At 47.6% G+C, this 12,291-nt stretch overlaps 1 protein-coding gene across 1 annotated transcript in view; it reads left to right on the top strand.

Moving 5' to 3' along the window:
- LOC146805187 (uncharacterized) overlaps nucleotides 1-7,475 on the top strand; it is a 450,239-nt gene extending 442,764 nt beyond the window's left edge. The window contains exon 6 of the mRNA XM_085623778.1: nucleotides 7,431-7,475. Within this exon, the coding sequence (XP_085479904.1) occupies nucleotides 7,431-7,475 (45 nt within the window). The remainder of the gene's footprint in view (nucleotides 1-7,430) is intronic.
- Nucleotides 7,476-12,291: the final 4,816 nt, after the last annotated feature.

The following is a 12,291-nucleotide window of genomic DNA, read 5'->3' as shown; positions in this document are numbered from 1 at the left end:
CCATGTGCACGGCGCCCGTGCTCTTGGCTCCTGACTTCTCCAAAGAGTTCCTGGTACAGACGGATGCATCAGAGCATGGTGTAGGGGCTGTTCTCTCACAGATCACTGAGGAGGGCTTTGACCAACCAGTAGCCTTTATTAGCAGGAGGTTACTTCCCCGGGAACAAAGGTGGAGTGCGATAGAACGAGAAGCATTTGCTGTGGTCTGGGCGCTGAAGAAGCTAAGACCCTACTTGTTTGGGTCTCACTTCCGAGTTCAGACCGACCACAGGCCCCTCAGATGGTTGATGCAAATGAGGGGTGAGAACCCAAAACTGTTGAGGTGGTCCATCTCCCTACAGGGTATGGACTTTACGGTGGAGCATCGCCCTGGCACAGATCACGCCAATGCTGACGGTCTGTCCAGGTTTTTCCGCCTTAGTGATGAAGAACTCCCTGGGGTAGGGTAGTTCTCCCCACTTTTCAGCTGGAGGAGACACGTGTTAGACCTGGCACCATTGGCGTGGGTCACCCTTCCATTTTTGTCTGTGCCTCAATGTGTTTTTGTGTTGGTGTTAGCTGCTCAGGGCACTGTGCCACTGCCATCCAGTGCCACAGTGCAAGTGCTCCCGATGGTAAAATGTATTATGTGAATTGACTTCCACGTTTGGCATATTTGGTTTACTATCAGTCCCTAGTAGAGTGCACCAGGGGTGCCAAGGGCTTGTATATCCAAATGCTGCTAGTGGGCTTGCAGCACTGATTGTGCCACCCACGAAGCAGCGGGGTAAAATGTGTCTAAGATCTGCCACTGCAGAACCTGCGCGCGGTCTGGTACCGTCGCGCTGACCGAGCAAGTGTCCCCACTTGCCAGTCCCTAAACCTTCCCTTAACTACATGTTAGTCACCCCTCTGGTAGGCCTAAGCGCAGGGTGCATTGTAGGCATAAGGTAGGACATGCCCTGATGTGTGTGGCATGTCTTAATAGTGAATTACAGCCATTTTCGTTTTTCACTATTGAAGGCTACCTGCTCTCCATAGGCCAGAATGGGCTGCTGGGATCGCTACACGCTGTGACCCCAGTGGACTCAGAGAGCATGGTAGAAAGTCATGTTTAGTATGCCTGAACTCGGGATAATAAAATACATCTTTTAGTAAAGGTTATTTTAATATCCTGGGTTTGCAAATGCTACTTTTAGAAAGTTAGCCTTTGCGTGCCTAACCATCTCAGTCCGCCTCTGCTGTGGGTGTGTGTTCTGCCTAGCAACAGTACAGGAGCAGGGCTGGGGGATTCCAGGAGACAGGTTGGCTGCCAGGTGGTGGGTAGAGAGATTACACCAGGATGGGTGGGAGGAGTACACCCTGACTCTTGAATAGACCTGTGCTCTGCCACCACAAAGCCGGCTCCGCCCCCTGTGGAGCGGCTGATGTCTCTGCCCTGCTGCTGAAAGGAAAGAGCAGAGTCACCAAAAAAAGTACTCCAGAACTGGACTGAGCCAGGCCCAGGCCCCCTGGTGCTAAAGAACAAAAGAATCACTGTATAAAAGTAGGAGCCTGGCTCCTAAGAAATCAGATCCAGATTGAACCACGAAGGAACTCTGCCCGACTAGAAGGACCTGGAAGAAGCTGAAGGAGGAGTAACTTTCCCTGACCTGAGGGACTGGCCTGCAGTAGGTGCCTTGCTGAGGAAGGAGAGGAAAAAGACTGAAAGAGACTTTTGCACTTTGTTCTTCAACTATCTCCAAGGGCTTGGAAGAAGAGCTTGCCCCCTGAACTGAACCCCAGGACCAGTGGGTTCACCGTGTCTCCGCTCGTCTGAGAACTCGAGCCGTGTGCTTTCTCCCGCCGGAGTGCTCTGCGCACCTTGCCACCCCTCCTAGGGCCGTGACACCCAGAAGCCTGGCGGCCTCCCCTCGCCGAGAGCCCCGCTCTACCTGAGTCGCTCTGGACCCATCGAGGCTGGCCGCCCCGCTTCCCTGTCACCTGCCTGCCACTGGAGCGTGCCTGGTGCCCTCTCGCCCTCTCGCCGGATTTCTAATTGGGAAGTGAAACCAAGCCTCGGACGGCCGCCCGTACGTCGTAACGTATCCGGCCGCCCCGCTTCACCTCCCAGCCTGAGTCTGACCGTGCCGCCCTCCGCAGTGACCTCCCGCACAGTCCGTGTCGGAGGCCCTGGGCCGCACCTGTCTACCGAGAGCCGCCCGCTGAATTCTTGATCCGGAGACCCGCGAGGTGCAGAACCTGCATCTCCCCCGAAGACTCGTCCAAGCACATCGCACGTTCCCAGGTACAGTGAACTCTCTATCGGACTCGGGGTCCGCAACGTTCTGATTTCCCCGTATCACTGTACCCCGGGTGCACTGCGCATCATCGTGACTGGACCGACTCAACCGAGCCCTGTGAAGCGCTCGTGATCGAATAAGTTACCAAAGACAAGAACAGTGCCTAATTATCATCTTGTGGCTTCCATTTCGCAACCGTTATTGATGGTCTTGTACATGCCTGCGTAACAAAGAATCTTTTATATAAAGCATCCGTATTTTTGATACAACTTACGCCTGGTGTCCGTTTGTGGGGGATCGTTGTGATTTACTGTGTGTTATTATAAATGCTTAACCGACAGCGCCCTGAAGTTTAGCCCTGACTGCTCGCTCCACACTACCTATAGGGTGAGCAGGGGTTGTTCTGAAGGGGTAATTCTCTCGCCCTGAATAGAAGGGACCGCTGCTTGTCACAAGTACCTACCTGTGCCAACCAGAGGTTCCCCATTCTAACAGTCTCGGTCTCAGAATCAGCAATTCCCTCCTGGACCCACCAGTCGTAAGGTAAAGGCAAAGGAATCCTATTGCAGTGGACGCCGTGGATCCAATTCTTCTTCCCCTTCACACGGATGGCTGATCTTGTCGAGAGAAGGACGAGATGAGGACCGGTCCAGCGGGGCTCATCGTTTGTTTTCCGCTGGAAGGTTTTGATCAGCACCCAGGTGCCAGGTCTGATAGGGTGTCCTGGAGCTGCAGAGACCTGAGGCAGAGTATCGTGAACCTGTTGGTGTAAGACACGCAATTTAGCCGTCAATTCATACAGATAATCAAGCAGTACTGGATGTTCAATTTCACTGAATTTTGTCGGTCTTGGCACACCCCAAATGTTTGCTGGGCGGCCGAAGACAATTTCATAGGGACTAAGTCCCACTCTCGAATGGACAGTCATTCTTGTGGATAGGAGTGCTAAGGGCAGAGCATCAGGCCATTTAAGACCAGAGCTTGCTTGGACCTTAGCCAACTTGAGTTTAAGGGTGCCATTGTAGCACTCTACTAGTCCAGCTGATTGGGGATGATTTGCAGCGTGGAATTTCTGCCTAATACCTAATCCTTCACATACATTCTGCATTACGTGACCAACAAACTCACTCCCGTTATCACTCCAGACTATTCTCGGCATTCCAAACCTAGGGAAAAATTCTTTGACAAGAACTTTAGCTGTGGATAAGGCAGTATTGTCTTTCAAGGGATATGCTTCTATCCATCTTGAGAAGGCACAGACAACAACGAGTACGTATTTTAAATTGTTGCACCTTTCCATATGGATGAAATCTAGCTGCAAAACCTCAAACGGATACGTCGGAGGCGCAAAATGACCAGCTGGAGTTGGGGTTCCCCTACCAGGGTTGTATTTCAGACATACCATACAATTCTTGACCACATTTTCCGCACACTTTGGAATCCCAGCATTTTGCCATACTGGAGCCAACAACTTACAAATTCCTTTCACACTAATATGAGCCATTCCATGGGCCATTGTCACTACTGCAAGTACATACGCATCAGGTAACAACCATCGCCGGTGTTCTGACAAATCAACCCAACAACCATTCTCATCCAATCTACCCTTACTTTCTCTCCACATACTCAGTTCTTTCTCTGTGGCCTCAGCTTGAAGGGACTTTACACTTTCTATCGTGTCTTCACACATTCCAACATCGCCAACCCATCTTGCTGTGCCTGCAACATACATTCGAGTTGTCACACCCTTTGCTGTTTCTTTCGCAACTTCGTCAGCAAATGCATTACCACGACCAACATCATCAGTAACTTTCTTGTGTGCACTGCATTTTACAATTGCAACTTGTAACGGTAAGGTCAATGACTCAAGGAGCTCATTCACCAGTTGACCATTCTGAATTTTAGCTCCATGCGAAGTCAGGAAACCACGTTCTTTCCATAAACGCCCAAAACTATGGGCCACGCCAAAGGCGTATTGACTGTCAGTATATATGTTCACTTTCATTCCTTTCGACAACACACATGCTCTTGTAAGTGCAATTAACTCTGCTGCTTGAGCCGAATTATGTGGTATACGTGCAGTTTCAACAATCGTGTGCAAAGTCGTGATAGCATATGCTGCAGTCGTATCACCATTCGGAAGCTTGAAGCACGAACCATCCACCCATAAGGTACCATCACACTCAACCAGAGGAGTATCTTTAAGATCCACTCTCCCTTTTGTTTCTTCTTCTGTCTTGTACAGACAATCATGCTGTTCAATCTCACCATCCGTGTCTGTCGCAATCGGCAATAATGTAGCCGGATTCAACGTGTCGCACCTCTTTATGTGCACATTACTCGCTAACAATGTTAACTCATAACTCGATAATCGAGCACTAGTTAAGTGCTGTGTCTTGGTCCTGTTTAACAATGTGTCTACTGCATGTGAAACCATCACAATCAACGTATTATTCATCACTAACCGACGAAAAATACGCGCATGGACGTTGTTTGTCTCCAAAAGACTGTGTCAACACTGACAATGCACAACCGTCCTTCTCATGAACATACAATGTAAAAGGTTTACTGTAGTCGGGAGTACCCAACACAGGAGCCGAACATAATGCTTTACGCAATTCCAAAAAACTTTTCTGACAATCTTCAGACCAGGGGACGGGATTTGGTACATCTTTACAGGTTAATGCTATCAAAGGTTTGGCCAACAACGAAAAACTCGGTATCCACTGCCTGCAGTAGGATGTAATGCCCAAGAAAGCACGCACTTCTCTCTGTGTTCTAGGCACACTCAATTTCGCAACTGCCTGGATTCTTTCTGGGGTCAGTTTCCTTCCCTCCTTCGATAAGAGATGACCTAAGTAGGTCACTTCTTGTCGACAATATTGCATTTTTGAAAGAGACACTTTGTGATTCAAATCAGACAAATGACGCAACAATGACGAGGTCGCCTTTTTACAAATTTCCTCAGTATCTGCGGCTATGAGTAAATCATCAACATACTGAACTAGAGTAGCACCATCAGGTAAAACAAGTGCGTCAAGCTGTGCTTTTAAAGCTTGACTATATATTGATGGACTTTCACAGTAGCCCTGTGGAGCACGTTTAAAACGGAAACTTCGGCCTCCTAAACTGAACCCAAAAATATCCCTACTGTCCTCTGCAATTGGGATACTAAAGAAAGCATTCTTTAAATCAATCACTGAGAACCAAGCAGCGGAAGCTGGAATCATAGTCAACAAAGCAGTTATATCAGGGACAACTGGAAACTGTGGCACAACTATCTTATTGACCTCCCTAAGATCAATCACAAATCTGTAAACAGGTGGCTGAGAAGGGTCAGTACGTTTCAAAACAGGCAGAACAGGACTATTTTGCAAATGTTGCCTCTTGTCTCTTCAATTACATCCTTTTCAATCAAATCATAGATGATCGCTAACAACGCTTCCTTACCTTCATTAGAGATTTTAAACTGGGGAATGCGTGGCATTTTAACATTTTCTTTCAAAGTAACCACATATGGCGGTATTTCCAAGAGTCCCACATCATTAGGACCAGTAGCCCAAAGGACATCTGGAAGATACGTCAATTCAGTTGGCAGTTTATTTTTCGACAAATACATTGGAGAAATTACTTCTTTACCCAGTGTAAGCTGTATTCCCGAGGGAGAACAATACAATGTTGCATGTAATCTTTTAAAAAAATCCAATCCTAACAAGTTCTCACCACAACCTGTCGTAAGGATAAGGGATGCTTCCAACTTACAAGGGCCAACAGAAAGAGACATAGGACTAGAGATAGGGTTCTTAACAGGGGCGCCAGAAAAACCTACCGAAACATTCATGTTGCCAGACAAAGGCGCGCCAGGGAGTTTTGAATGCTTAATTGAACTCTTCGCAGCACCAGTGTCCAACAGGAAAGGTTCTGACACACTCATTGTAGTCACCTTGACATACGGTCCACTTTGATCCACTGGCACTGAAATGACTCCCTCTCTTTGTCTATGGCTGTCCTAGTAATTGTTACTTCCGTCATTCCCATCTTCTGCATAATAGTCATTACTATAATACTGAGCTGTCGTAGTAGTTGCATTAGCTTGTTGATCAAAACTATTCATCGTGTTTTGTGGCGGGAGTGAACGCGTGTTCTGAGGAACATTCCCACGTCCTCTACCTCTAGAAGCTTGCTGACCACCTCTACCTCTTACACCATAAGCATTATTCGTGCGCTGCAACAATTTAGGACAACTATACTTAAAATGACCTTCTTCTTTGCAATACGAACACTGATTGGGGCCTTTAGGGACACGTGGTTGAGAATACCCGAACATTTGTGAGTTATTCTGAAACTGTTGAGGTTGTTGATAGTTATTCTGACCTTGCTTATAGTTATTCTGACCTCCACGTGGCGGGTATGCCTGCTGTAAAAGAACCTTCGTCTTTAATTCTTTCGTTTTCTTGTCTGCTCTATCCTTCTCATCTTTATCCCTATTTTCATAATACTGTGCAGTAGCCAGTATTTGCGCTGAAGAGGAAACAGCCCAAGAACTTTCAGAATCTTTCAATTTCTTACACAACTCTGGAAGTAGGTTATGCACAAATGTATCAACAAATAATCTTTGACCACCTTCCGTACTCATATCTTGTCCACTATGGTCAATAAACGTTTCTTCAAACCTGGTGAAAAAATCTGACGCTGACTCATCTTTCTTTTGCTTACATGCAGATAATTTGTCCCAATTCACACGCATTGCGGGCATCAAAGTTTTCATGTAGGTGATAATTTTACCAGGGAGTTCTGCTACCAAAGGCTCAGGCTTAGCACCACCAACTTGTCTAGTGTCTGCAGCAATGATATTAGCCCATATATCACCTAACTCTGGCGCATGATCTGTATTGCGAATCTGTCCCCACAAAGGCTGTGGAACAACGTTTCCGAACAACATATCTATGTCGGCTAGATACATGATACACGATTCTGCAGTCTGTGATAGCTCCTTATAATATCCTGCAGGATTTTTACGGGGGTCAGGCAATGTCTGCTTAAGCGCTATCACTTCAGCTCGTTTCCATGGAACATGTACCCAAACACGCTGAAAATGAGCTGGCACACCAACAATACCTGGAACTTCTCTCATTGGATATTGTCGTGCTTTTACCTTCTTCCCCACAGGGAACTCCTGATCTAACAACGATTGAGGACAATCATCATTCCTGAAAGACAACAATGTTGCAACTGCTTTATCTACATCTGGGCCTACAATCATACCTTGAGCGAAATTGAACCGTATACGACACAACTCCTGCGGGATTGAGTCTGAACCATGATCTTCCAATTCCTCACAAAGGAATTCACACATTTTCTCAAAAACATATCTCTGTTTTGGTTCTTCCCATTGATGAAAGACACTTACGACAGACTCCACATCATATCGTGAAGGATAAACAACCCATTTATGCGCCATACGGTTTAATACTTCTTTCTCAACCGAACCAGGCAGCTGACTACGCAACTGCTTACGTTGTGAATCAGGGGTTGCACTCGATGACCCAAAGAGAGGCGACATAAGACTAGCGACCGCACTAGTAATTCGCTGTCGTGCAGAAGGAGAAGTTGAAGCAAGAATGGGAGGAAAGACAGAAGGGAGATAAACGGGTGCAGATACCGGTACAGAAGTAGTATCAGAAAGAGCACCAGGAGAGGCAGTTGAGGAACTAGGCAAAGTTGCAGGAAGCACAGAAGGGACAGATAGCGAAGCCGGCAGCCCTTGAGAGGCCTGCGCCGTAGGGATAGGAGCCAACTGAAAAGGAGCTGGCGTCTGAGGAAGAATTTGCGGTAGATTTACTGGAGGCTGTACATTTAAAGGTTGCGGAGGTGCTGTAGCACTCTGCGCATACGGGGGTGGCGAACTCAATAAATGTGACATTAGGCAATCTTTCTCTTTATCTTTTGACGCGTCTTGCTGAAGAGGCGTCAAAACTGGATAACATTTGTCTATCACTAATTTGCGTTGCCTGTGCAACTGCTCATTCATTTGTTCTTCTTCATTATCTTTAAACTGCAAAGCTGCTTGCATTATCGACATACCTTTCTCTCTTTTATTTTTCTTTGCTAATTTAATCTCTTTCTGTTTGGCTTCCTTTCGCCATAGGCGGAAAGAATCAAACATTGCCGGCCGGGCTTTCTTCTTAAATAATTTAACCTCCAAATTATCCAAAACCTCTGTTTCAAAACTACCATTTTGGGGCCATTTTAAGACACCATCCTTCCTGGTGTACCGGACCCATACTTCATTATACGTAATGGGGCCCACGCCGTGTTTCACATAAAGCTCATAAGTTGGAGTCCCAATCGGAGGAACCGGACACGATTCCTCTAACCGGGAATCCCTATTACAACCCAAACAAAACAAATTCCCAAATATACTAGAACCAGGCATCTTCGCTCACTAGTCTAGTTTCAAACTTCAAAGGATTATCGAATACGATAGTCTCGTGAATACACGAGTCCTTCGGCTTTGGGACTTGCAAGTTCCAAATCAAAGCGATCCCGAAGGGATACCAAACAGACTTATTGGGAGACGCTCCACTTATACTTAACTGAGGTATCGATGACGTCACCAGAAGACTCTCTCAATCGTTTCGCTCTACCAAATTATCGAGGGTCCAAAACAGGGCGATAGTCAGGGCAGCAGTCCTTAGTAGCCGTCGGGACGCGGAGAACCTCGCAGTAAAGACTTTCGGACCACGTCGACATGCAGGGGTCGATGAAGTGGCGGCCTTCCTCCAGAATTTTCACACGAAGCTCCTCACGAACCTCTGGCTTGGACCGGTACCGCTGAAATCGCCCCACGTTGGGAGCCAACTGAAGTACTGGGTTTTTCGGAACCAACCCAGCGGTGCCAGGGTGCATACCCGAAGACTTCGAGTTCTTCCTGTTTCAGACTACAGAAACACAGAGTCTTCCAGGTGAAGTCAAAGATCAAATTTATTGGCTGCAGACCAATCACAGGTGTCCGAGAAGTACAGCACAGTGTATGTTCTCAGGAGACTGCCCCTGAACCAAAAACCAATCTTCTCTTTTATACAGAATATTATGCTTCGGGCAACACCGCCCTTACTTTACAAGTGGTCATTCGCATATTTTTACAACAAAGGAAAAGCAGAATCATGATGACATTCCCACATTTCAGTTCAAGCTATAAAGTAGGAAACAGAGTCAGATGTGAAAGAGATTGGTCAGGGAATGCGTAGGATGAAAAGACTTTATGATGTGTCGAGCCCTGATGCTAATCTCATTTGGCCGCAGTGACAGCAACCGGCCGGACAGGATTGAACCCGGGCAGTGGAGTCAGCTTGCACAGGTCACGAAGAAGTCACAAAAGGTGTACGTGTCCTTCAGGCCTCTGCATGGCCTTCATGCGCGGCCTATGTGAGGGCAACCACAAAATGGCTACTGTTCTAAAATGGAACCCGAAGGTTCAATATATAGTATCGCATACACGGTGAATTCATCGGTGAAACATAGCGAAAACACTCGTACATACCGCTTTTGTCATTTGCGGTTCGCTGATACCAAAATCGTCATGGTAGGGCCATGCCTCCGACATGGTTCCAAAATTTACAGTACCACAAGAGAACCCTTTACCTATTTCAAGCCCTTCCAGTTAGGGTTGTGAAAGATTACATAACCCAATTTCAATTGGTGATAAATTCTTATATCTGATCTAATATTACATCTAGAATATTGACTAAACGCTGAATGAGGGCAAGATGGCGGCTGAGTGAGAGGTCTCGGAGCTCACCTCCGCATCGCTCCATCGCTTCGCCCAGTTCGTGGATGGCTGCATTGTCGGGCGCTGCTTAAAGATGGGTCCTGGTTATGCCGATTCCCTGTGCTGGCAAAGAAAAGTACGGGGACCGACGGTGAAGCGGGAGGCTGGACTGTGGTTGAGTAAAAGCTGTTACTCGCACTGGGAGGCACTTGCACGGCTACTGCTGTCGGTGGTAACCGGGTGGAATCCCACCGGACGCCAGCTAGAGTTGCCTAGCAACGCAGACGCTACGGTGGTGCTTAGGAGGAAGAACGAAGGAATGGTGACGGCAGCGCGAGGAGCTCGCAGCAAGACGCGCTCCTCGATCCCAGCAAGTACTCCCGGGGTACACCCGGCTATGGAATTAAAAGCAGACTTTGGGGCCAAGAAACCTGGCCAAGGCACGGGTAAGAGCTTTAAAAATAGTAAATCCAAGAATGGAAAGAACTGTAATGCTCGCACTGAAGGCAGCATACCAGCCGTCGGACTAGTGAGAAATCAGCCGGTAATTAGTAGCTTGTTCGCTAAGAAAGACATGAACAGAGAGGGGCAGCAAAGGAGCAAGCTATCTAAAGAGGATACTAGTATGATTAACACTGAAGATAATTCTGAGAGAGTCGGGGGAGCCCAGGTCGATGAAGACTTGTTGGGAAGTAGGCGAGCCTCCTGGGGGGTTAACAATGAGACTACGGTGCTGGCTATGGCCGATTCCCCTGCAACCATCCAGCAAGAGAGTGTGGACTGTTTGGCAATATCTACCCTTCTTGTTAGTGCTAAAGCTAAAGTTAACGGAAACAGGGAAATGGATGTTAATATTGAACAGGCCATCCCTGTGACAGTTGTGGGGGAAGTACGTCTCGCAGAAGCTACAGAATTGGGCTAGCTATCTCCCGACCCCACGGAGAACTTTTTCTCATTGAATGAGGAATCTGCCGATTCAGATTTTATCGAATCACAAAGTGGTAGTAGTGACGATAGATGCGCAGATACTTCCACGAGTAACTGTAGTCAACAGGAGAACAGAAAAACTCACAGGAAATCTAAGAGACTTTCTGAAGGAAAGAAAAAAACCTATCCACAGGATGGAATGGAGGAAGAGAAAGAACTCAAATGGGATTATTCAGATACACATATGCAATCCCTGGCGACACTACATGGGGTAACTTCAGGGCGGTTGGAGGCTCCTAGAGACCCTGATCTATCCTCTGAACCTACATTAACCATGATTCTGCGAAAATTAAATGCGTTTCAAAATGAGGTCAAAACTGAAAATCGCCATGCTCGAGTGGCTGCAAAAAAATTGCAGGGTTCGGTACGCAAAATTGGGAAGACCTGTACTGAAATAGTAGAAAGAATGTCTATGGTGGGAAATCGGACAGGGGCCTGGAAACTACTGTCGATATGCTAAAAACTCAGGCAACATCTCAAGAAGATGCGGTAAAAGACATTATGTGGAAACTCGAGGAGGCGGAGAATCGCCAACGACGGAACAACCTAAGGATTTTAGGGATCCCAGAGAACAGCGAAGGGAGCGACATTCGCGCATTTTCTATTAATTTGTTTTAAAATGCGTGTGACGAAGTCTCCCTCCCACGGGTCCTGCCTCCCTTACTTCCCCTACCCGGGGTAGCACTTCCCCACAGTACTCCTTCATTCCAGGGCGCGCGATCCGGAGTGTCAGCCACAGCTTCCGTGACCACAGGAACCCCGCCCCTCTCTCTATTGCAGAAACCTATCCCGAACGACGACCCACCGGAAGGACTACCTCTTGCTCCCGGAAGTCCCTCCTCCCAGTTCCCAGCCGGAGACAGAAAAGACGGAAGACGAGAGACAGAAGGCGTCGGAGGATCGTGGCAGGAGCTTTCGGCAGGAGGTGCGGCGGACGGAGAGGACGGGAACGGCGAACCCGAAGAGTGGTCTGAAGATTGGTGGAGTCCTCCGGAGGTGGCTGAAGAGTTGCCGTAACTCGAAGGAGAGTTACGGCGGAGCCCGTGAGTACCAGCTTCCTTCGGTAGAACACCCTAGGTGCCCGTATGTACGATAGTTCCCCTGTATATATGTACCCTCTATCCTAGGCACGCCATTGCACCCTGATAGGCCCCGTTGTAGATATTGTACAGCATCTTCCACATTGTACATAACAGCCCGCACGACTTTCTTACGAGCACCCCTCTTATCTTAAACCTATTCATCCCACCTCCTTCCCATACCTTTTCCTCA

The sequence above is a fragment of the Triturus cristatus genome, chromosome 8 (assembly GCF_964204655.1).
Source record: "Triturus cristatus chromosome 8, aTriCri1.1, whole genome shotgun sequence".
NCBI lineage: Eukaryota > Metazoa > Chordata > Amphibia > Caudata > Salamandridae > Triturus > Triturus cristatus.
This window is presented reverse-complemented; position numbering and strand designations above follow the sequence as displayed.